The sequence below is a fragment of the Sus scrofa genome, chromosome 1, assembly GCF_054392235.1.
Source record: "Sus scrofa isolate SSC_HxYL_T2T_F1_AM1 chromosome 1, Sscrofa_HxYL_maternal_Yorkshire_Landrace_v2.0, whole genome shotgun sequence".
Taxonomy (NCBI): Eukaryota; Metazoa; Chordata; class Mammalia; order Artiodactyla; family Suidae; genus Sus; species Sus scrofa.
This window is the reverse complement of record NC_139383.1, coordinates 26,329,061-26,356,373: the sequence shown is the minus strand read 5'-3', so window position 1 is coordinate 26,356,373 and position 27,313 is coordinate 26,329,061. Positions and strand designations below refer to the sequence as shown.

The following is a 27,313-nucleotide window of genomic DNA, read 5'->3' as shown; positions in this document are numbered from 1 at the left end:
CCTAATGCTGTTCTGAACAAGCTAGTCATAGCATCAGGCGTGATGACTGAGACCAGTCCATCTTTCAATCCAATCTACTCTGGTCTAGAGCATATAGACAACGAACAGCACAGAATTACTACTAGAGCATTTTACCACACCCAACCCTACAAACCACTTTAAAGGAGAACACTTCACCTTAAGATTTCACGACTTAAGGAGGCCGTTACTACTGCAACAGGCTTGGGCCAAGAAAGTATACTTTCCTAGATGTCATATCAAGTTCACGGGAAGCTTAGCCCCAAACCAATTATTCACAATGTGATTTGGAAATATGCACAAATGATATGCATTTAGGAAATGATTTTGCTTCTTTAAAGAACTGAAGGCTTGAAAAAATATTTATTTTTTGTATTTCTTTCAGAATATTTGGTCACTGAATTTTTTTTTTTTTTTTTTTTTTTAACCAATATCGCCCTTTTCTCCTTAGTCCTGAATAGACCCAGTCCATTCCATCTGAGAAAAACAGAAACCTGATCGGGTTACTTAAATCTTTGGAAGCCTTCTCATTTTTACCTTATAAATTATATGGTACATTTCATACTCATATTCTTTTACAAATGCATTATACATGGTATGGGTAGATATAAGGAAACGCTGGCATGTTAGTCACTAGGTCATTAGTTCAAAGTAAGTCTTGTTTATCACTACAAAACATATATAAAAGATGAATATGAAACTATAACACCATTTAAGAAATATTATTTTAGCATTTTGACTCTAGTTTAATAACATGAACAGTGCCCCCCAAATAGGTATTCAAGGTATTGTGGGGAAAACAGTTTTTTTCTCTGGACTCCATCTGGGCAGCAGCGATTTTCTTCTGCTCCTTTCCCACTTTAGGCAGATGTGTAGAAGTACCGGGGCTTGGCGTTGCCCAGGAGGTCATCTTCGTAGTTGGGGAGGCAACAGAAGAAGAAGGCACAGCCGATCAGGATAATTGTGGCCGCCCACCCGAAGCCATAGGCCCAGTTATAGATGTAAGTGACAGCAGGGTTGGCATGAAGGTTGAAGGTCTGGGTGTACTTCACAGGGTAAATGACCAAGGAGATGATCTGGAACACAGCTAAAGGGAAGAAAGAACAGTCCCAAAGTATGAATGCATGAATGAATGCATGCATGGTAAAGATTAACTTCCCCTCTCACAACATTTTTGCCTTAAAATAAGTGTTAAATCCACCTAAATAATGCTGATCAAAGGGGCTGGGGGAATCTGGTTAATCATGAGCCAAAAGAGATTACTGAATATTGTGTGTCAGAGATACCTGGCCCTGAGCAGAATACTAAATACATGAAATACAGAAAATTAGGACATCACTCCACAGCAACTGGGTAAGCATTATATACCTACTAACAGAAGGCGTGCCAAATTGTGAGGTGCGATGGAAAGCAAGAGGACAGAGAAGAGCCTACTTTTTCATCTTTGAATTTCCTGTGCCAGAGACAGAAGATGATATTTTCAATGTGCGTGCACACACAGACACAGATGTAGGATGCCATATTGACATTCAACAACACACCATTGGAATATTCATTCAGTAAATGAATGAAGAAAGGAAACAGTGAACCTGTGATGCAAACAACCAATGGGAGAATCACCTGAAGCTCTCAAAGGATGAGGGAGTCTGAAGAATAAACAGAAAGGCAGAGATGGAGGGCGGGGTGGGGAGAGCATTCCAGGCTGGGGATATAGAAGTAAAAGAGGGGAATAATCACTTTGAAAAAGTGAAAGGGAAGATATGGGAAGAAAGCATATGTCCAAAAGATTTCTGAACTCTTTGAAATGAGTCACACTATTACAATGATTAATCACTAATATAATATTAATTACATTAATATTAATGACTGATCATTAAGAGTTCATGTTGCTTAAAAGTAAAAGGAGCTTTTATAAATCCACTTTGTAGTCTTTTTCAATGAACGTGCATAATTCTATAACGCTCTAGTGAGTTTACATATGCTATGCTATGTTATGCATTTTTGTACATAGTATTTCATGTGCAGATGGCCATGGCTTAAGAGTACAATCGTATTTTAGCTCTGTGACACTCAGATGCTACTCTTGGCAAAAAGGGGCCAGCTAGCTATGCTCCCAGGATATGTCAGGGAGTGTTTAGCCCTCACTGCCTCTTTTTTTTTCACCATAACTTTTTTTCTACCAGCTCCACAAACACACCCTAAACTAGTTTTGTTTCCTTTTTCCCTTTTTTAATAGCTAGAAAGGTTTTTTGATGTTTCCACATCTTGATGTGCTGCTGCTATTTCCCAACTTAAAATGTTCTTCTTTAAAAAAAAAAAAAAAAAAAAAAGTTCCCCTGTGGCACAGCAGGTTAAGGATCCAGCATTATCACTGCAGGGGCTTGAGTCACTGCTGTGGCGCAGGTTCAGCCCCTGGCCTGGGAACTTCCCACATGCTCTGGGCACAGCCAAAAAGAAATGTTCTTTGACAATATATGAAGGGAAGTCTCAGTGCAGATCTTAAATATTTGTCTGCTTCTTATCTACTTTAAATGACAAACTCTGACTAGCTAAGTTCGTCATTTACTGCAAATTACTGTGTAAGACACGAAAGTAACCCTTCTCTCATATGCCTAGTAAAAGTATTTGTTATTTACCCATTTGGGTTCATCCCACATGAAGTTCTTATAATGGTTTGGATCAATTTCTATAAAATCTAAAATGTATCAGTGCTCAATTTTTCTGATGTTAACCCAATAATATATACACATCAAATTAAAAATCATCATTGCTGTGAATTGTACCTTATAAACCAGGTAGGCCTTATTCAACATCATTACCCCTAAAAATGTATTGAGATTTCTAGGCTTTTTATGTTTCCATTAAACACTGACCATTCTACCTGTCAAACTCTGAAGGAGAAGAGGAGAATTAAATTATAAAATGAGAACCCAGGATTAAGCAGGACTGTTCAGCTGTTTATCTATTGAAACTCACCAGAATGACTTTTCTTTATAACAACTCCTGAAACCCTTTCAGTTATAGATGGCAATCACTAGATCCTAATATTTTAATGCCAAGGTGGTCAAAAGAGTCTCACTAGGATTTTTGTTTTAACTGTGGCAAAATATACACAACACAGTATTTATCATTTTAACCACTTGCTAAGGGTATAATTCAGTGGCATTAGCTGTGTAACCATCACCACTATCTATACCTAAAACTTTATCAACATCTGTAATATGTATCCCATTACATTACCCCCTCCCCTCGGCCACTGGTAACCTCTAATATACTTTCTGTCCCTGTGAATTTGCTTATTCTGGGTACTTCATATGATAGTATGATTGTATGATCATAAAATGCTTGTCCTTTTGTGACCGCTTTATCTCAGCATAATGTTTTCAGGGTCCATCCATGTTGTAGGATATGTTAAAACTCCACTCCTTTTTATGGCTGAATAATATTCCATTGTATGTGTACACTACATTTTATTTAGCTATTTGTCTGTCGATTAAGACAGGTTGTTTCCTCCTTTTGGCTTTTGTGAATAATGCTGCTACGAACATGGTATACAAATATCTGCTCAAATCCCTGCTTTTAGTTCTGTGTATATATATCTGGAAGTGAAACTGATGGGTCCTATGATATTTACAAGGATTTTTCAATGAATGTTTTAATGTCCTAGTAGTGATTTATATAGGCATCCACCTCGTCTTCTAAGACATGATAGGAAGCTATATCAAATTATTTCTTTGATAAGATCTGATAAATTTGAACTACAAAACACCAAATAAAAATGGAGATGGGATTCAACAACATTCTTCATATGTTTTGTGATTCCTAGGCATTTCTGATTTTAAAATATTATTCCAGGAGTTCCCATCGTGGCGCAGCAGAAACAAATCCAACTAGGAACATGAGGTTTCAGGTTCGATCCCTGGCCTCGCTCAGTGGGTTGGGGATCTGGCATTGCCACGAGCTGTGGTGTAGGTCGCAGACGTGGCTCAGATCCCGCGTTGCTGTGGCTCTGGCGTAGGCCAGCGGCTACAGCTCCGATTGGACCCCTAGTCTGGGAACCTCCACAAGCTGCAGGTGCAGCCCCAAAAAGACAAAAATATAAATAAATAAATAAATAAATAAATAAATAAATAAATAAATAAAATGAAATAAAATATTATTCCAAGAGCAAACTTTGAAACATAAGGAACACTTGAGTAAACTATTTTTTAATCAAGAGACATGTTTAAATGTACAGTCATAAGACTGCAAAACTTCTTCAACAGGTGGACCGGTTCGGGGACATTCCAGTGTCCTCAGCATGAGGCTCATGTGAGATCAGCCTGGGACCACTATAGAGACACTGCATTTCCAGGGCTGACACAGCCCTGGTCTCTTGGGGCAGGGGTGTCATGGACATGGGGTCATCTACGAGAGACAGCAGCAGGTAGACTGACAACCTTCCTCACTTGGATGGGGGGGGGGGTCTCCAACACTACCTGAGGCAAAGGAGGAAAGGGATCCAGATCTTAAAACACATCTCTCCTCTCTCACTTCTGCCTTTGGGAACACATTTTCTGAGAACAGATCAGGAGCAGTATTGCCCGGGATCTTCTTTGTGGATTGGACATGACCATATGACATCTACTGCAGATAGGAATAAAGAATCGCTGGGAGTGTCCTGGTGGTCTAGTGGCTAAGATTTGGCACTTTCACTGCTACAGCTGGGTTCAATCCCTGGTCTGAGAACGCAGATGTCACATCAAACCTCTGCATACCACAGGAAACAAACAAACAAACAAAAGAATTGCAGACACACAGTCTTACCAGCCAGGGCCAGGAGGCCTCCGATCACTCGCAGGAAGACAAGCATTTGGGGTCCACAGAGGGCAAAGAAGGAGAGGATGAAACAGATCACCAGGATGATAAAGCCACAGAAGAGCATGGCAGCGGCTGCCCTTCCCCAGGCTGCAAGGAAAAAGAAACAGCAATTAAAATAAGACGGACATGCCAACTTTAAAAACAACTTATCAAAGCATCAATAGAAGTTTCTTTCCTTTTTACTACTTATATTTGGGTGGAAGGACAGTTTTTCTTTTGATGATACTTAAGACTTAAAGCATCTCCATATTTTAAGGGAAGAATAAGCAATTCATAGGTAGGACTTTTTTTTTTTTTTTTTTTGTCTTTTTGTCTTTTCTAGGGCCGCACCCGCGGCATATGGAGGTTCCCAGGCTAGCAGTCTAGTGGGAGCTGCAGCCACCAGCCTACATGACAGCCACAGCAACGCAGGATCCGAGTCGCATCTGTGACCCACACCACAGCTCACAGCAATGCCGGATCCTTAATCCACTGAGCAAGGCCAGGGACCAAACCTGCAACCTCATGGTTGCTAGTCAGATTCGTTAACCACTGAGCCAAGAGGGAACTCCAGGGTAGGACATTATTATACTGATAGAAAGTAATGCCTTATCTCCTCAGCTTGGGGGAAAATGTTTATATTTGCCAAATGAAAGTTAAATCTCATTAAACTAGAGTTCCCACTGTGGCTCAGCAGGTTAAGGACACAATGTTGTCACCATGATGATGTGGGTTCACTCCCTGGCTTGTCTCAGTGGGTTAAGGATCCAGCATTGCCACAAGATGGCACCTTTCACCCCAGCCCAGGAACTTCCATATGACGCACGTGCAGCCATAAAAAGGAAAAAAAGATTTCTCAATTACAGACACGAGCCCTAAAAACAATCAGGATGAAGTGGGAACTGAGTCCCAGGTTTGAAGATCTCTAAGGGTAGCTTCAGCTCTGGGTCACGCTGCTCTGCCCGTTGGGAACAGAAGAGCCATGACTCCCAAGCGAAGGATTCCAGCCAATAATTCTAATTGTTCAACCTGCACTGATTTGTAAAATCTCTTCCCACCAACCTCTCCAAGGCAGTAATTGACACGCATGGAATAATCGCTCTGAGACAGGTGCGGGGCTAAGAACCTTCCAAGCCTTAGCTCCCTGAATCCTCACAATAACTTTTTAAGGTTCATATTCTGTTGTCAGTTCTATTTTAGAAGTGAAGTGATACTAGGGCTTTGAGAGTTCAAATAACCTGCCCAGAGCTACACAGCTGGCAAGCTGATATGACTTCCAGCCTGTCTGAATCTAGAACGTGACTTTTTTTAGACATAATTTAATACTAGAAAATGCATTCATTTAAAGCACACAGTTCGCTAGTTTTCACTATAGTCACAAGGTTGTATAACCATCACCACTTACAATACCAAAATTTTCAGCATTCCCCCCAAAAAAACCCCATGACCATTAACAGTCACCTCCTTCCTTCAGCTTCCAGCAACCACTAATCTACTTTCTGTCTCTGTAAATTTGTTTATTCTGGACATTTCATATACATGGAATTATTTATATACAATGTGGCCCTTGTGACTGTCTTATGCTTTCACTTCACATGTTTCAAGGTTCACCCGTGTCGTAGCAGCATGGATTAGGACTTCATTGCTTTTTATGACCAATAATTATCCTCTTGTATGGACAGCCCACGTTATATTTATCCACTCATTCCTTAATGGATGAACAGGCACTCCTAACCAATTCTCTTGCTTGCATTTGAAAAGGAGAGTTGTGTTAGAGATGGTTTTACCCTCCTCTGACACAGCTCAGCTGGCAAACACATCCTTGCTTAATTTTTGGTTCTTGGACTGGTCAATGTTACACAAAGACAAGGGCCAGCAGAAAGAACAAGGGCTTGGGAGCCAGCTGGACCTGGTTTATACCCTGCTTCGACCGCCTATCAGCCACTGTCAGGCTGCACACGTCAGCCTTAACCAAGGCTAACATGCCTTATTTCAAGTTTATTATGAGGATGAGAACGCTCGCGTGAAAAGTTACAGAGCTATTAATTCTCCAGCTCTCAGTGTTCAAAAACGTTCTCATGTATGGCTATGCCTTTCTCCAGCACCTCAAGTTTTCATTTTATTCCACGCTCGCAAGGTTTTACACTGTCACTCAGTTCTCCACTGCATAGTTACAGCTTCAACTATTAGCGACAAACTTAATCCAGTGCCCCTGTTCCCTTCTCCAGCCCCCCATCCTCCTTCCACATTTTCCTCTAGATTTATGAATGACAGGGGCATACAGGTAAATTAAGAAGAAACATGCTCAGTTTTGTTTTTTTTTAACCTGCTCAAATCTTATGTTTTTATACAAATTACCCTTTATTGGCACTGGTCAGGATGGGGGTGTGACAGGCCATGAGTGGACCTGGTTTTATATTTATAATTTGTATTACTTTCCTCCAAGCCTTGCTCTTCCTGTGAGATCAGTGAGATTTTAGGACCAAGGTAAAATAGAAATGTTTCTTTTAAAATAGACACGGATAGAGCCAAAATAGGAAACTAAGTCCCTTTTCCTCACTTTCGCCTTATTCTTTGAGTAAGGTAACTTTCCGAAGAAGACCATGCATTGAAAAGAACATTAATTAATCAGATCATCTCAAAGTCTAGCCCACAGACCACTGGCTCAAAGTCATCAGTGATGCTTATAAAAAATACAGATTCTTACGCATCACTCCAGACATGTTGAATCCAAGCTGGAAAGGTAATGCCCAGGAATCTGCCTTTTACTAGTATTTCTTACATTTATACTAAAGTTTGAGAACTACTAAGATAGATGATTAATCCCTTTATAAAAATAGATGAATGGAGTTCCCGTCGTGGCACAGTGGTTAATGAATCCGACTAGGAACCATGAGGTTTGGGGTTCAATCCCTGGCCTTGCTCAGTGGGTTAAGGATCTGGCGTTGCCATGAGCTGTGGTGTAGGTGGCAGACGCAGCTTGGATCCCGAGTTGCTGTGACTCTGGTGTAGTCCGGTGGCTACAACTCCGTATTAGACCCCTAACCTGGGAACCTTTATATGCTGTGGGAGCAGCCCTAGAAAAAAGGCAAAAAGACAAAAAAAAAAAAAAAGATGAAAAACAGATGCAGCATTGCCAAAAAGAAGAATATGCTTTTCAGTATGCGATCCACCATCACTATAGTCTATAGGTTTTTATGGCTACTACCAATCATTAGATTCAATTAAATATAAAATCATTAAATTCAAATAAGCAGACATTGATTTTTTTTTTGAGTTCACAGGTTTGAAACTCTTCAATGAAAAGGCAATATAGCTGTATAAGCATGCAGAGGAATGCAAACATAATGAAAATCAATTGTATAGCAGAATGTGAATTTTCAATAAAAACAGGAAAACCATCCTAAGAAGGAGCATATTTGTAATCAAAATCTGTCAATCACAGATTAATGTTTTAAAAGTATAGCTGAATGAATTATGTATGATGTTGCCATAAAGAGTGGTATCAATCCTTTTACCTGTTTATTTGAGGAAGATTAATACAAAGTTAGATTAGTGCTACTACCATTTCCTCTGACATTACAGCTGAGGTGTAATTTCAAGTACTTGAAAGGAATTGAATGAAATAGTAAGCCAGAGTTCTCTTGTGTCCAAGTGGGTTAAGGATCCAGAACTGCCACTATAGCATCTTGGGTAGCTGCTGTGGCATGGGATCAATCCCTGGCCTGGGAGATTCCACATGCTGTGGGCATGGCTGGAAAAAAAAAAAAAAAAAAAAAGCCAATTCATCTAACCTAAAACCAACAGAAGTATGTAAATGAAAAAAGATCATTTAAAGAACTTGTCCTATGCTATGTTAAATCAACTTAATCAGCATCTTGCTTATTTAAAATGCTGAGTCTAAAGGAAATCAAAATTAAGCAACACTTTGTCTGGAGAAAGGGTGCCTTGTAAGTAGAACATGTTAAACCTGTTCCTTGCAGCATGGAAACACCCAAATTGAATCATTTAACTATCATTTAAGAGAGAAACCGTGACATGGTTTTGAAGGTTCTGACTGATGGATAACATTTGTCACATGGCAATGACTACTTTGTTGTAAGATGATGAGATGGATTCTACCAGGTCTGAACAGGGTCCTCCCAGCTTAATATTCTGCCTGAGATGGAGACCAACAGCCAGGAAGACTTACAACATGGCATTTCTCCATGACATACATTTTGAAAAACTAAGCCTATATGCTAAGTACCTTTGGTCTCCCTTAATTACCCAGGATGAGTCTATATCTACAAATTTATCCAACCCTTTGGGAACTGCCTATATTTTTATATTATACTTTGTTCTAAATTAGACCCTACTTACCAAGCCCAATGGAAAAACATCAATTTCTAAAACTTACCCTAAAGCTCTTTCTTTCATGATTCAACAGATGATCCTCAGTTCTTCAAAGGGACAGTCCATCTTCACCTATTCCGTCTGTCCTTCATTAATATTTTAACACTAACTTCTATGGCCTTTCCTAATCTTTATTTTACTGGTATTTCTTACATCCATACTAAAATGTAAGAACTAAGATGACTGATCTCCTTATAAAAACAGCCATAGCATTGTCAAAAAAGAAGCATGTAACTTTCAATATGTGACACACTGTCAACTGTAGTCTCAATTCTAAAGATTTTTTTCATGCTACTGCCAATCATTAAATTCAATTAAATATAATCATTAAATTCAAACGAGCAGAATGTGTGTGTGTGAGTGTGTGTGTATAGGGGAGTGGGGGAAGCTTCTCATTGTCAATTACCTTTCTCTGAATTAAACCACAAAAGCATGCTATACTCCAGATAAACCAAGTTTCTATATAGGAATGTTTTGTTTGTCTTTTTTGTTCCCTTAAGGGAAGCTAAATTTGATGTCTTGCATATATATATTTTTATAATTATATATATAATGTATTCTATAATTATATATATATATATATATAAAATGTATTCTGTCATAAGTTTATTTTCTAAGTACCACATGGAGAAATCCATGTTATCAAAGAAACCAGCAACATTATAAATCCACTTTTAAATAAGATTCATTAAAGATCCATTTAGATGAAGAAAGGCTTATCTAATTTTACCATCACTTGCAAAGATTCAACATTACATCAGCAATACAGAAGCCATTCACTGGCCACTAATGAAACTCTGAGTTTTTCCTAGGAAACATTTTTTTAAGTTTTCTGTACGAGGAAGAACACTCTAACTTTTTTTTCCAGAGATTACATACAAAAACCCAAAGTTACAAGGCAAATATAGCTAAGAAAGATCAGTAAGATCAACTGATAGGAAAAAAAGAGTAAAAATAAATAAATACCTTGAATATCAAGCTAGAAACCATAAATCAAACTTAAGCTTGGAAAAAGAAAAAAAATACTTTTATTTTAAGATAGGAAGACCATGACTAATATTGTGGATGATATTTTGGAGACTGTAATCTTTCACCCCAAATTAGTATTTCTTTTAATGGACTTGCTGCATTCTTCAACAGTTTTACACGTGGGTACCAAACATTAACCAAAACAGTCTGTGGCTCAGCCCCTTACTCAGTGCCCTGCAGACACCAAACTGTCACCCAACTAAAAGTACGGTCCCTTCCCAGAACAAAGGACTCATCTATTAACAATACAGAAAGCCCCACCTAGTGATTCTGAGATTGTGTCAGATTTCTTCCTATAGTATCTATAGCATTCTTATGTCATCCACAAGCAGAACTGAAAACTGGATAAGCCCATAATTGGAAAAATTTTTTAAAAAGATGCTATCTACAAATAAACGTCAGCATGGGTGGATGATATATTCAAAAAGACTGTTGCATATTCAATGAGGAAGTGACCTGCTGCAATATAGGCTAGAGTTTCTGAAACATAAATGTACTTATGGGAGTTCCCGTCTTGGCGCAGTGGTTAACGAATCCGACTAGGAACCATGAGGTTGCGGGTTCGGTCCCTGTCCTTGCTCAGTGGGTTAACGATCCGGCGTTGCCGTGAGCTGTGGTGTAGGCTGCAGACGCGGCTCGGATCCCGCGTTGCTGTGGCTCTGGCATAGGCCGGTGGCTACAGCTCCGATTCGACCCCTAGCCTGGGAACCTCCATATGCCGCGGGAGCGGCCCAAGAAATAGCAAAAAAAAAAAAAAAAAAAAAAGACCAAAAAAAAAAATGTGCTTATGAATCACCCGGTGGTGACCTTGTTAAAATACAGATTCCAACTCAGTAGGTGGGGCCCTAGACCCTGAGTGTCCAGGACCTTCCCAGATAACGCTCATGCTGCTGGTCCACAACACATTTGCAGCAAATATCTAGAGGATGACTCGTGACAGGCCTCCAAAAAAAATCGGATATAGTTAGAAGCAACTCTGCAGAACTTTTGGAAGGCAGGCAAAGATGGGCGCAAAGGGAGAAGGATGGCAGGGTCGCTGGGGAGAGATGCCACAGTAGGTGTGAGATTCTTCACATGCTCTACATTTTCTCCTGAAACTGAGCCAGATGATAACTCCTTCCCCTTGGTTTTTACAGAACAGTGATATTCTACCCCTTTATGGTCTTGTAAAGTCCGAGTGGGGAAACCAGACTACACAGGAAGATGCGGAAGTACAGGGAATTGTATGTGAACTCAGACAACATAACCAGCATCAAATCGGGGATCGACCCTCAAATGTTTGAAAGTCTGCCCCCTGGAGGAAGGCTGGAAAGACGAATTTACAAAGAAGTACTTTTCAGCCCTGCCGTGTCAGAGAGGTACTTTTATTTATTTTTTTTTTATTACTCCATGAATTTATTACATTTATAGTTGTACAATGATCATCCCAGTCCAATTTTATAGGATTTCCATCCCACAACCCCAGTGCATCCCACCACCCCCCAAACTGTCTCCTGGGGAAACCATAAGCTTTTCAAAGTCTGTGAGTCAGTATCTGTTCTGCAAAGAATTCCATTGTGTCCTTTTTTCAGACTCCATGTCAGTGATAGCATTTGATGTTTGTACTTTTAAACAAACAGCATCATAAAGAGAACAAATTTAAGTTGCTGAACAAAGATTAGAAGCTTAGGAGTTTCCGTCGTGGCACAGCGGAAACAAATCCTACTAGGAACCATGAGGTTGCAGGTTCAATCCCTGACCTCACTCAGTGGGTTAAGGATCGGGCATTGTGGTGAGCTGTGGTATAGGTCACAGACATGCCTCAGATCCTGCATGGCTGTGACTGGCAGTTGCAGCTCCAATTTGACCCTTAGCCTGGGAACCTCCATATGCCCCAGGTGCAGCCCTAAAAAGCAAAAAAAAAAAAAAAAAAACAAAGAGAAGAAGCTTAGATCAGTCATGGGTGATGTTGATGGGTCGGCTTTGGAGAAAGCTTGAGTGGGTGTGCTCTAAGCCCTCCTAATTCTAATGGCCTAGGAGTCTGTGCCCCTTTACAGGGAGAAAAGACAAGTGATGTCACTAAAAAAAGGATCTGAGGCTCTCCTGTGGTTACTGCTAAGCACAGCAAATGTGGAGTAAACTGGGCAAGATCACTGGTGCAGAGACTTCTATATTTTATAAATCAAAATAAATATATTTATTATGAAAATCAGTTAAGAGGGGCCAACTTTTTGTTTTACTGTGTAAGAATGTGAACACATGCCTGCAAAGATTCATCCATCTAACGCCTAATTTCATAAAATAAGAATATATGAATACCTCACCCTGCCCCCCCAAAAGGCCACAAGAACGTAATCCCAAAATGAAATCCTTTAAATTGAATTTAGCCTCATGTAAACCTATTAACTTTGTACTTATCTTTCTCCTTTCCTGTGCATTTAAGAACCACAGGGCTAGATGATCTAAAAGTATTTCATATAATAATCTGATTCTTTGACGTATCCAAGGCTGATTTTATGCAAGAAAACATTCAGTGCCTGCTACGGTAAAAATGAGGCTCTGTACTTGTGAGCTGAGATCTAAGGCAAAGGCTCTCCAAGGCCGCCTCTCTGATCCCCACTGTCTTTCCTGGAGCAGAAATTCATCTCTCTTATCCCAGTAATTTATCCACAAACTTATTTCCATTCGTCTCCACCCTGAGTCAGAGCTTGCTTAGGACTTGAAATCTACATCCCTGATGCTGAAAATATCCTCTTGAGGTACACTTTCCTAAAACTGGAAAAGAAAGTGCCGGCAGTACACAAATGGTATGTGAGAGCATGGATTCAGATTTAATTTTGCATTTTATTTATATATGAAATTTGCATGATCATTTTAGTGTTTAAATGTAGATTTTTCTTTTCCTGTTTTGAGAAATGGAAACCATGATTTTTTTTAATTCAAACAAGTATTTGTATTTATTCAGTTGTTATGATTATGCAAAAGGAAATATTCAGTGTATAATCTGGCTCATTGATGAGGAAAAATGAGGTGATGTGGTAATCTGAAATTCTTTAAAAAAAAAACTGTTAACAACAGCGAAGAATATAACATTCTGCTTTTTACATAATTCTAAGGAACTAGTTATCTTTATTAAAAACATCGATATTATTGAGCATTATCGCCAGTACCTGCCAGGAGTAAACTACCTATGTCTTTGATACCAAAATGAACATATTAATATCATAAATATCAGGTAATAAAAGAGAGCAGAGCACTTTGTAATCAAAAGGTATACTTTCTTCATAGTTACAATGGTAAATCGCAAGGTTTATTTTCTAGTACATAGAGGAAGTTTTTAAAAAGTGGATATATACACTTAATTCTCTATATTGAGATATAATTTTAATTAGAGTCATCCACCTTACTCCTTGTTGTGTCTGTATATACGTGGGAGTATGTGTCAACTGCTCTGAGATAAAGTATGACCTCATGTGAAGGTACTGTTTTCGGCAAGACCTAACTGAAGCTATCTGAAAATCTCAAGAGTTCAGAGACGCCTAGATAATCGTTCCATGGTGTAGGAACACACAATTTCTACACCTGTAGAGGCAAAAGTAGCCACGAGTCCAGGGCAGGAGACAGAGCAGAAGTGTAATAACCACTCCACCTCATCTCTGACTTTAAGAGCCTGGAATGGACCGCTGCTGCTGAGTTCATGGCCATTTTCTTCTTCCCACGGTCACCTAATGACAGTGACTGCGAGGTTCACGATCTGACTCTAGGGCTTGAGCAAAAGCCATGTCTAGCACATTATTCGCACTTGATTATCTTTGTAAAGGTCACAGGAATAACTAAATTGCAATGCAAAGGCCACCACCCATTTATGAAAATCAGAAAGGTAGTCCTAGATTCCTGGAGATTTACCTGGCAAACCAAACTTTGGAAAAGACTAATTTCTATATCAAACTGAAACATCAACTATATGCTGGATCCGTGTTTTCTTTACAATTAAAAAAAAAGTTAAGGCTTTAGACTCCTGTCTAATTAAAAAATTAAACTGAGAAAAAAAAACCTGCCTACTCCCTTCTATATACAAAGCACTCTATCAGCCTGAGGTTGGAAGAGCCACACCCTTGGAAGGTGAGTTCATCCTGCACCTCAAGAAAAATAGAAACTGCATTGTGTGTGTTTCCCAAGAGGGCTGTGGTCACAGCCAGAGCCTTGCAGGCCAGATCATGTCCCAGCAAAAGTGCTGATGGAGGTTCTGCCTGCATCCCTCTCCCCTCCGGCAGGGCACTAACCTTCCTAATTCATATGCTGAGGATCGCTAAATAGTCTTTGAATCTATATTATATTAGTCTTTGCAGTGAGATATGATTATCAAAGTCTGTTTAAAACCACACTTATTTTAAGCAGGCCTATGAAGTCCCATACAAGATACTGAACTCCAATGCATTTTAACCTGAAGATAGAAACAGTATTTCAAAGGAATTCCCTTCAAAAACCTAAAAGCCTTGGGGTAACACAAACCCTGTCATGCATGATGTTTGGGTTTTAAGAGAGGGAAAACAGACTTTAAGTAAACTAGGAATCCCATTTACTCCTTATACTTTGCCTCCTTTGGGGGGAAAATTCCTTGTGCGAACTTCCAAATAATTCCACAGTGGATAAGATAAAGCACCAAGCCCCCGGTACTGGGCCCCACAAATAGAGTTTGGTTCGAAGCCCTGGGCCACTTCCGGGGGTGAGGGGCAAGTCAAAAGTTCCTAGCAGAGAAAGGAAGAAAGCAAGGTCCCCTTCTTTGTCGGTTCAACACTGTTAAACTCAGGTGGTAAGGCCCCATTCAGCAGTAGGGGGCTTCAAGCTTCCGATTACGGCTCTTCCTTAAACTACCCCCCGCCCCAACCCCACCCCCACCCCCACACGTCGCGAATCACTATGGACCCCCCAGCTGTTCTTCCCAACCCCCAGGGAGCAGACCAGAGCAAGCTCCTCTCCAGCCACTTCTACTAACAACTTAGGCACTGAGGCTTCCTCCACGCTGGAAAAATAACACTCTGCAACAGATCAAATTTATCAACTCTGCTTCATTTCGCTGGCGTAGAAGCTACGTTTGCTTTTTAGATTTTCAAATCAGATTACAATAAAGTTTTCTAAACAGCAAGGCCGGGTTTCAACCAAAAAGACACTCCCTAATGAGAACTACCCTGAGGCGTTAAACACTGCATAACTGCTGAAATTATCACTGCTAAAACTTTAACCGAAAAGGCTTTTTCAAAGGACGAGCAGCTTTCTCTTAGTTCAAGTTAAACGAATATTATAGCAATATTAGGGAAGGTACGCGTTTTGAATACTTAAATTTTAATGATGAAAAAAGAACCAGAGGAGGCTGAATGGGAAGAAATTTCAGTAGATCTCCAAGAAAAGTATACTTTGTTCATTACGTCTACTCAAACTCTTTTCAAATGGCTGAAATTTTTTTTTTTTCCTCTGTACCCACAAATCCTACGAAAAAAACGTAGTTTGAACAAGGGCTGTTTTCTTCCAGTGTCGAGCCTTGATCACTCAAGGCTGCTTACTGCTTTATTTTGTTCGGGTCGGATTATGCACCTAAACTCTAAAGAGATTTCTGTCGAATCGGCCATGAACCCGACTCCGTTTAGTCCCTTCTCCTGGGGCGGCTTTTGCAGGCCGCGCACTCCTAGGGCGCTGGCGCTTCCCCAGCGGCAGCCCGGAGGACTTCCCGGAGGCGGCGGCACTCACCGTAATCCATGAGACTCTGGCAGCCTTCCTCGTAGGACCCGCTGCCGCCGCCCTCCTGAGAACACTTCCACCACAGCGAGGACGTCTGGACATGGTCGCTTGACTGCAGCCAGCCGCGGCCGGCCAGCGCGATAATGTCGAAGGCAATGGCGCTGAGCAGCAGCAGGGGCAAGATCCACCTGCAGCGCTCGCAGGCCAGGCCGCAGCGCAGCATCTCGACGGTGGTGGCGCGGAGGAGAGGAACGCGCGTGGCTCGGATGCAGGCAGAGAGTGGCCCCGGAGCGCGGGGAGCGCGACAAAAGGGAAGAAGCCGCGGGGAGGCGGCTCCGGGAGGACGCGACTCCCGGCTGGCCGCGGGGGCGCGGCGCCGGCCCCACCTAGATTCCGGTGACTCAGAGCGCGCCGCCCCGACCTGCCCGGCCGGCCCAGGCGCGCGCGGGGGAGGCGGGGCCGGGCTCGGGTTACACCGGGTGGGTGAGTTAACCCTGCCCTGGAGCTGCGGGGAGCTAAGGCCAGCGGCCGCACAGCCTCGTTTTCCCCTTACTTGTGTCCTTTTCCCACCCAACGCTTTTCTTCTCAGCGCTTCAACGTGTACACATTTTAATCTGAGCCATATCAGCTAAACACTTAATCCCAAAAGTGGAATCATGGTCTGATTTTCAACTGTACTGTATTTAAGTTTCGAGCCCTTTGAGATGGGTATTCAAATTGCACCTGGGTCATTGCCGCACTCCTTTTGGATGCGTGTACCGAACCCGGGAGCGGGTCCCTGACCCTCCCCGGCAGAGGTGGGCACTTCCTGCTGGGCTCCACCTTTGTACCTTGTACCTTGGCTGCTTCAGACTCGTAACTGTTTACATCCCCGCCTTCCCTACTGTGTTGCCAGCCCTTTGACAGAAAGACCATGTTTTATTTATCAGCATATTCCTGCTGCCTAGCACCGTGTCTGGGTCTTAAGGAGGACGCAATAAGCACTTTATGCGTGAACACGCTGAAATTAACAAACGGTCATTTTGATCTTGGAAGTGCTTCTTCCCCAGATAAATTCACGTCCTGTCTGCGGCAGTCCCTACCACAGATCTCTACCTATTTAAGCCCACTTCATCTGCCTTTTTCATTTACTACTTTGAGGTTTCTCCAAATAAAAACCATATGTTAGCATGCAGCCCGCACCTAAAGTCCCGCTTGCAGTGTCCTGGCCCTGCTGTTGTCACTGCCATGAATCCTCAGGTGTGGCAGGGTGGGTGGGGTGGCAGCCGGGAGTGGCACTGAGGAAGAAACAAGTTCTCAGTGTCTGCACCACGGCCTTGGGAGAATCATAAAGAACATTCAGTGAGGGTCATATCTTACCTTGTACCTCCAAGGATTTACTCTGAATCACTCACTTTTTCTTTCTTTTTTTTTTATTGCAGATTTAAAATATTAGTTTTAGTGATTCAATACTTTTATAGCTGTTACTCCATTAAAAGTTATTATAAAACATTGGCAATATTCCCTGTGCTGTGCAATGTATGTAGCTTATTTATTTGACACATAGAAGTTTGTGCCTCTTAACTCCTTGCAGGGAGTATGTATCCCTGTCTTGCCCCTCCCTGCTTCCCTCTCCTTAGTGGTAGGTAACCCCTAGTTTGTTCTCTATGTCAGTGAGTCTGTTTCTGTTTTGTTATATTTATTTATTTATTTATGTTAATTTCACATATGTTATAGTATATAATATTTCTCTGCCTTATTTTGCTAAGCATGATAACCTGCAAGTTCATCCAAGTTGTTACAAATGGCAAAATCCATTGCCATTGGTATATATATTGTGTGATATATAGATACATATATATATCGATATATATATATATATCGCATCTTCTTTATCCATTCGTCTATTGTTTCCACATCTTGACTATTGTTAATTATGCTGCTATGAATATTGGGTGCATGTTTCTTTTCAAATTATGTTTTCATTTTCCTTGGATATAGTCCTAGGAGTGGAATTGCTGGATCATATGATAGTTCTATCTTAAGTTTTTTGAAAGGAACATCCAAACCGTTTTCTATAGTGGCTACACCAATCTACATTCTCACCAACAGTGTAGGAAGGTTCCCTTTTCTCCACATCCTTGCCAACATTTGTTATTTGTGGTCTTTTTGATGATAGCCCTTCTGACAGGTATGAGGAAATATTTCTTTGTGGGTTTGATTTGTGTTTCTCAAATGTATCTCTTCCTTTTCCCGTTAATTTAATAGGAAAGACGTGGGAGGAATTCCCTTCATGGCTCAATGATAAACAAACCCGACTGGGAACCATGAGGATGCCATTCAATCCCTGGCCTGCTCAGTGGGTTAAGGATCTGTCGTTGCTGTGGCTGTGGTATAGGCCAGCAGCTACAGCTCAGATTTGACCCCTAGCCTGGGAACTTCCACATGCAGCGGGTGCGGCCTTAAAAAAAAAAAAGGAAAGAAGTGGGAAATACTTAGCAGTGTTTAAAATTTAGTCCCCTGTATTTCAGTTTGGTATTCTTAACAGAAACAGAATACTATTTTGGGTCTGAAGCCACTAGAAGTAATTTCCCCAGCTTTCATTTTACATAAACCAAATTTGCATATTTCTATTAAGGGCAAATATTTTCACTTTCAAAATAGCACAAGAGAGTAGTCTGCTGAGAGTTAACTGCACATGGTGTAGACTGTGTAAAGAAAATACTCTCGAGGTTTTCAAAAGTAGTGAAAAATATTTAATTAGCTGTATAATATTTGAGAGGAAAAATCAAATTCTTACAAATTAAAGTGCTGATCTTGGGCAAAACGGTTTCAGACAAATTGAGAGTTTCAGGGGTGTCACTATCTCTGAATAATTTAGGAGTAGATATAACTTCTTTCTCTTGTTTCAGTAGAGTTGAGGAAGAGAGCTCATTAATGCTGAAGTAAAAGCAAAGAAAGTAGCTCTTCAGAATTTCTGGAAGAGACCCAAACCAACCTTGGCTGAGTTCCTCGCACATGATTCCCCACCAATGGAACCAGATAGCTCTGCTTCACATCTTTCACACTGGCCGGGTGACCTTGGGCCCCTTAACTTCTTTATGCCTCACTTTCCTCATCTATAAAATGGATAGTGCTCGCCCCACTATGTTGTAATGAGTATTAAGGGCTAATGCACGTAAAATGCTCAGGATAATGCCTGCAGAGATAAAGCCACAAAAAAAGCGTCATCGAGGATGAGGAAGGTTTTCACATACGTTTTCCACTTTAATAAGATTGAAAGTGGGACTTTTCCTGTTCATGAGGAGTAAATTCTACGAATATTAAACATAAATCATGAAATTATCTTTGACAATGCATTCATTCTAGCCTTGCAGATGAAATGATGGATTATATGGATAGTAGATGGTTAAATAGTTCCCCCTACTGGATAACAGATGGATTGCAGAACATGCACCAAAATAAATTGTACCTGAAAAAAAGTTTTTATTTTTATAAATTTGGGGGGTTTAGGGTTATAAAAGCAACGACTATGACAGACAAAAATATATAAATGTATCATTTTAAAATAAGTTTTATGGAGTTCCCACTTGGTGCATGGGTTAATGATCTTGTCTCCGTGGAGGTGCTGGTTAGAAGCCCAGACTGGTGCAGTGGGTTAAAGATCTGGCATTGCCGCAGCTGTGGGGTAGGTCGCAACTCTGGCTCAGATCTAGTACCTGACCTGGGAACTTCAGATGTAGTGGTTGCAGCTGAAAAAGGAAAAAATAAAATAAAATTTAAAAGTAAATAAAGTAAAAAGTTTTACTTGGTTTATCCTCCTGTCCAAGAAAAGTCATAGTAATGATAATAGTAACAGCTAACTCCCATATGCTGGCAGTTTGCTATGTGCCAGTAAGTGTTCTCCATCTGCCTTATGAGTGTACCCTATCACCTTCATGCCCATGAGAACACTGGGGCACAGAGAAGTTAGATAGCTTTTCAGGACCGCCTCCCCCTGAGTGCACACTCCACCCTAAGCAGTTTGACACCAGAGACAGTTATGCTTACCATAGCCACTCATGAGCGTTTGGGAGATATTCCTCCAGAAGTTTCCTTCTTTCTCTGCTTTCTCTGTGCTCACAAACACCCAAGCCATTGCCAGTTCTCTTGCAAGCTGTAATGAAATGACCTCCAAGTAAGCTGCCATGTTCTCACTAATAAACTGAACTGACAGCAGCACATGAAAAGGGGTGATACAAAATCAAGTAGTCTGAGTTCTCACTGTTGCCAACTCTGTATTCCCCCCTGCTTTTTTTGTTGTTGTTGTTTTTGGTTTTTTTGCTCTTTAGGGCCCCACTCATTGCACATTGAGGTTCATTGAATAGGAGCTGTAGCCACCGGCCTATGCCACAGCTGCAGATCTTAGCCAGGTCTGCGACCTACACCACAGCTCATGGCAATGCCAGATCCTTTAGCCCATCGAGGCCAAGGATTGAACCTGGGTCCTCATGGATACTAGGCAGATTCGTTTCTGCTGAGCCACAACAGGAATTCCTCCCCTCTAATCTTTATCCAATCTCTTCTCCCTGCTTTTGCAAACTTAATTATCTCTACTCTCTCACCCCCTTGTCCTTCCTCAGTGGACCACAATCCTCTCTTCTACTCAGTGATGTGGTAGCCAAAATTTAAAAACCAAATTTCTGAAGAAAAAAACTTCTCGATATATAATATTTGCCAACTTCTGTGGTGTAGCTCCTTGCCTGTGGTTGATCTCCAGCTATCAATTTGATGTCACCAAACAGAGTGAGGAAAACTATATATAACCATCTATCTCCAGCCAGGAAGAGTACCCACTGCATTTACCCCCAATATCCTACAAAAATTGCTCTCACAAAGGTCACCAGTAAGCCATTTGCTAAATTCAGTGGATATCACTGGCCTCTTTATTCCTTTAGATACTTTGATATCTCCCTCCATGAAACTCTTCTCTCTGGGCTCCCATAAAGATGCTAAAGTCCAGTGCCCAAAGGCCACTGGGGAAAGACCTATGGTCACATTAAGTTAGATTTATTCATTCACTGCAGCAAGAGTGACTGCACACCCTGGGGATATCTCAGCGAGGGCAACCTAGTAATATGATTTAGGCTATATTGGATGATTTTGAGGAGGATTCAAGGAAGTAGGTGTTTTGTTCTGAGTTACATTATGTCAGGAAGAGATGTGTGGTGTTTTTGTTTTCTGTGTTGGAATCTGATTATGGAGTGGTCTTGCTTTTGTCTTGGTCTGCCACAACTACAGAGTAACCTTGTTTGACATTACTAGTCTGTGAAAATAGTTATGCTTAGCATTGGATCATCATGGCCTCACTATTGGTTGCTGTACCAACTACCAGCTGTCAGAGATGTGTTTTTCCTTCATACTGCTTCTCCATTGGCTCACTCCATCCATCTCTCCCTTTCGCCTTAATATGCTAGTCTTCCTCTGCCTCACCTCCATCCAGGGTTGGGTTCTCTGGGTTTCTTACCTCGTACCACTCTTCTGTTCTTTCTATACATTTTCCTGGTGTTATATCATCCACTTTCATAATTTCAAGCCCTTCCTACATACTTGTGTCTTGAAAATATACATCTCCAGGCCATACTTTTCCTCTGTACTTCAGACTTTTATACCAGCTTCCAATAGATGGCACCACCTGGATTCTTCCTTAAGCACTTTAACCTCAATCTGTAAAGAATTCGAATTGCCCTCTTTTCCCGAAACCATGAGCTTCTTTCTGTAACATTTCCACCCTCTGGGTTACCAAAATTAAAACTCCAAGGTCATTCTTGACTCTTTCTTTTATATTCAGTATACATTCAGTATTGAAAGATTTGCCACCTACTTTACATGCTGAATATTTCTATAGCGCAGACCCTGCTCCATCCCTGCTACTCCTGCACTGGTTTATTGGCCTTCACCGACACAGCTGCCTCCTCACTGCTCTCTCCTTCTCCAATTCTGAACACTCCCACCGCCCTGCAATGCATCTTTCACAAGACTACTAAGATGATGCAGCTAATGGGAACATACCTTAACATAATAAAAGCCATTTATGACAAACCCACAGCCAATAAAATACTCAATGGAGAAAAAGCTGAAAAATTTCTGCTAAAATCTGGAACAAGGCAAGGATTCCCAGTCTCACCACTTTTATTCAACATAGCTTTGGAAGTCCTAGCCACAGCAATCAAACAAACAAAAGAAATAAAAAGTATCCAAGATGGAAGAGAAGAGGTAAAATTGTCACTGTATGCAGATGACATGATACTATATGTAAAAAACCTTAAGGACTCCACACAAAAACTATTCCAATTGATCAACAAATTCAGCAAAGTAGCAGGATACAAGATTAACATTCAGAAATTGGATGCATTTCTGTATAATAACAATAAAATATTGGGAAAGGGATATAAAAATACAATACCTTTTATAATCACATCCCCAAAAATTAAATACTTAGGAATAAACCTGACTACGCATGTGAACTATTTATATGCTGAGAACTATAATACATTAATCAAGGAAATTAAAGCAGATTCAAAGAAATGGAAAGATATCCTGGGTTGAAAGAATTAATACTGTTAAAATGGCCATAGTACCCAAAGCAATCTACAGATTAAACACAATCCCTATCAAATTACCCATGACATTTTCCACAGAACTAGAACAAACAATCCAAAACTTATATGGAACCATAAAAGGCCCAGCATTGCCAAAGCAATCCTGAGGGGGGCGGGGGGACAAGCAGGAGGCATAACTCTCCCAGACTTCAGATGGTATTACAAAGCTGCAGTAATCAAGACAGTGTGGTACTGGCAAACAGACATATGGACCAACGGAACAAAAGAGGGAACCCAGAAATAAACCCAGACACCTAGTCAATTAATCTTCAATGAGGGAGGCAAGAATATAAAATGGGGAAAAGACAGTCTTTTCAGTAGGTGATGCTGGGAAAACTGGACAGCCGTACATACATCAATGAAACTGGACAGCCATACATACGTCAATGAATACACCCTCACAGCATCCACAGAAATAAACTCAAACTGGTTTAAAGACTTAAACATAAGACAAGACACCATAAAACTCCTAGAAGAGAACATAGGCAAAACATTCTCTAACATCAATCGTACAAATGTTTTCTTATGTCAGTCTCCCAAGGCAATAGAAACAAAAACAAAAATAAATGAATGGGACCTAATCAAACTTACAAGGTTTGCACAGCAAAGGAAACCTTAAACAAACATACCAAAAAAAATAAAAATAAAAAACTAGGGAATGGGAGAAAATAGTTTCAAACGATGCAACTGATGAAGGCTTAATCTCTAAAATATACAAACAACTTACACAACTCAACAGCAAAAAAATACAACCCAATTGAAAAATGGGCAAAAGACCTTTATAGACATTTCTCCAAGGAAAATATACAGATGGCCAGTAGGCATGTGAAAAAATGTTCAACATCACTAACTAGAGAAATGCAAATCAAAACTACAATGAGGTACCACTTCACACTGGTGAGAAGGGCCATCATTATTAGTATGTCTACAAATAGCAAATGCTGGAGAGGGTGTGGAGAAAAGGCAACCCTCCTTCACTGTTGGTGAGGATATAAATTGGTACAACCACTATGGAAAACAGAAGAGAGGTACCACAGAAAACTAAATATAGAACTACCATATGACCCAGCAATCCTACTCTTGGGCATTTAACCAGACAAAACTTTCCTTGAGAAAGACATATGGACCCCTATGTTCATTGCACTGTTCACAATAGCCAAGACATGGAAACAACCTAAATGTCCATCAACAGATAATGGATTAAGAAGATGTGTTATATATACACAATGGAATACTACTTAGCCATGAAAAACGACAAACTAATACCATTTGCAGCAACACAGATGAAAATAGAGGCTCTCATACTAAGTGAAGTAAGTCAGAAAGAGAAAGACAAATACCATGTGCTATCACATATCTGGAATCTAATGTGTGGCACAAATGAACCTATCTACAGAAAAGAAACAAACTCACGGACTTGGAGAAAAGACTTGTGCTTGCCAAGGGGGAGGGGGAGGGAGTGAGATGGACTGGGAGTTTGGGGTTATAAGATGCAAAGTATTGCATTTGGAGTGGATAAGCAATAAGGTCCTGCTGTGTAACACAGGGAACTATATCTAGTCACTTGCGATGGAACATGATGGAGGATAATGTGAGAAAAAAGAATGTACATATTTATGTATGACTGGGTCTCTTCGCTGTGCAGCAGAAATTGACAGAACATTGTAAATAAACTATAATATAAAAAACTTTAACCCATAATAAAAAAAGATAATGCGCTAAATGGGAACCTGACCCTGACATCACCTCACCACTTCTCCATCACCTCTGCCATCAAGAATGAGATCTCTAGGAGTTCTCATCTTTGGCTCAGCAGAAACAAATCTGACTAGCATCCATAAGGACGCAGGTTTGATCCCTGGCCTCACTCACTGGGTTAAGGATCCGGCATTGCCTTGAGCTATGGTGTAGGTCGCAGATGAACCTTGAATCTGGTGTTGCTGTGGCTGTGGCATGGGCTGGCAGCTGTAGCTCCAATTAGACCCCTAGCCTGGGAACCTCAATATGCTGCAACAGCACTAAAAAAGCAAAAAAAAAAAAAAAAAAAAAGAATGAGATTTCTAAAAGTGACACACAAATTCCTCCATGGTCTGGCCCCTGTGAGCCTCTCCAGCTTCAACTGTCATCTTTGCTGACCATATACTTTCTTTCTGTCTTTTTTTAAATTTCTCACATACAATTAATATTTTTGCCTTTATTTTTTTATTTTATTTTTTAATTTTTTCTCTTTTTGCCTTTTCTAGGGCCGCTCTCACAGCATACGGAGGTTCCCAGTCCAGGGGTCTAATCAGAGCTGTTGCTGCCAGCCTACACCAGAGCCACAGCAATGCCAGAGCCAAGCCAAGCCACGTCTGTGACCTACACCACAGCTCACGGCAACACTGGATCCTTAACCCACTGAGCAAGGCCAGGGATCAAACCCGCAACCTCATGGTTCCTAGTTGGATTCATTAACCACTGAGCCACAATGGGAACTCCCATATTTTTGCCTTTATTTCTGATGCTATTTCTGGAATACCTTTCCTCCCAGTCCCCACCGTATTCACCTATTTAATTCCTGCTGATCTTTTAAGATCGGCTTCCAACAACATTGTCCAAGAAAATGTCCCTAAATCTCGGTATATTCCCTATATTCCTAGCTCCGATCTAAGTTAACCATGTGCTCTTTCCTCCTGCTCCCAGAAGATCTGAAGCATACATACTAATCACATTGTTCTAAAATCATCTTTTTTGTATCCCCACTAGACCATGAAATTCTTGAGAAAATTGACCATTATCCTATTTGTCTTTGTATCCCTAGCATTTTTCTTTTTTAAAAATTTGTTTGGAAGTTCCCTGGTGGTCTAGTGGTTAAGGACTCAGTGTTGTCACTGCTGTGGCTTGGGTTACTGTTATGGCTAGAGTTTTATCCCTGAGTCAGGAACTACATGCCAAAGGCATGTTAAAAAATAAAAGCAAAAATTATTTTATTGAAGTATAGTTGTTTTACAATGTTTGTGTTAATTCTGCTGTACTGCAAAGTGATTCAGTTACACAGATATGTATACATATTCCACTTTATATTCTTCCATTATGGCTTATCAAATTACATTAAAATATAATTCCCTGGAGTTCCCGTCGTGGCGCAGTGGTTAACAAATCCGACTAGGAACCATGAGGTTGCGGGTTCGGTCCCTGCCCTTGCTCAGTGGGTTAAGGATCTGGCATTGCCGTGAGCTGTGGTGTAGGTTGCAGACGCGGCTCGGATCCCGGCGTTGCTGTGGCTCTGGCGTGGGCCGGTGGCTACGGCTCCGATTTGACCCCTGGCCTGGGAACCTCCATATGCCACGGGAGCGGCCCAAGAAATAGCTAAAAAGACCAAAAAAAAAAAAAAAAAATATATATATATATATATATATATAATTCCCTGTTCTATATAGTAGGCTCTTTCTATTTATCCATCTTGTATATAATAGCTTGCATCTACTAATCCCAAACTCCCAATCCATCCTTCCTCCACCCTCTTTCCCCCTTGGCAACTACAAATCTGTTCTTTATGTCTGTGAGTCTGTTTCTCTTTCATAGATAAGTTCATTTGTGTCATATTTTAGATTCCACGTATAATTGATATGCTATTTATCTTTCTCTGTCTGACTTCACTTCGTATGAGAATCTCTAGGTCCATCTGTGTTGCTGCAAATGCATTATTTCTTTTATGGCTGAGCAGCATTCCACTGTATATATGTACCACATCTTCTTTATCCATTCATCTGTTGATAGACATTTGTGTTGTTTCTATGTCTTGGGTATTGTAAATAGTGTTTCTATGAACATAGGGGTATATCTTTTAGAATTATGGTTTTGTCTGAATATATGCCCAGGAATGGGCTTGCTGATCATGTGGCAACTCTATTTTTAGTTTTTTTTGAGGAACCTCCATACTGTTTTCCATGGTGGCTATACCAATTTACTTTCCTTCCAAAAATGTAGGAGGGTTCCCTTTTCTCCACATCCTCTCTAGCATTTGCTATTTATAGACTTATTAATGATGGCCATTCTGCCCAGTCTGAGGTGGTATCTTCTTGCAGTTTTGATTTGCATTTTTCTAATAGTTAGTAATGATGAGCATTTTTTCATATGCCTATTGGCCATCTGTATGTCCTCTTTGGAGAAATATCCATTTATATCTTCTACTCATTTTTTGACTGTTTTTGTTATTGAGTTGTATGAGCTATCTGTATATTTTGCAAATTAAGCTCTTGTCAGTGATATCATTTGCAAATATTTTCTCCCAGTCCATAGGTTGTTTTTTCACTTTGTTTATGGTTTCCTTTGCTGTGCAAAAGCTTGTAAGTTTGATTAGATCTCATTTGTTTGTTTTTGCTTTTATATCTATTGCCTTGGGAGACTGACCTAAGAAAACACTGGTGTAATTTATATCAGAGAATGTTTTGACTATGTTCTCTTCTAGGAGCTTTCTGGTGTCAAGTCTAATATTTAAGTCTGTAAACCATTTTGAGTTTATTTTTGTGTATGGTGTGTAGAAATGTTTTAACTTCATTGATTTACATGTGGCTGTCCAACTGTTCCACCACCACTTGCTGAAGAGACTGTCTTTTCTCCATGGTATATTCTTACCTCCTTTGTTAAAGATTAATTAAACTGTGGGTTTATTTCTGGGCTCTCTGGTCTGTTCCATGTGTCTGGTTTTGTGCCAA

General features: G+C 40.5%; 1 protein-coding gene across 1 annotated transcript; it reads right to left on the bottom strand.

Moving 5' to 3' along the window:
• Positions 1-423: 423 nt before the first annotated feature.
• On the bottom strand, positions 424-16,397 carry PERP (p53 apoptosis effector related to PMP22). Its single transcript, NM_001244825.1, is given in 3 exon segments — positions 424-1,105; positions 4,825-4,965; positions 16,006-16,397. Coding segments are annotated over 3 exon segments (582 nt in total). The 5' UTR covers positions 16,220-16,397; the 3' UTR covers positions 424-878.
• Positions 16,398-27,313: the final 10,916 nt, after the last annotated feature.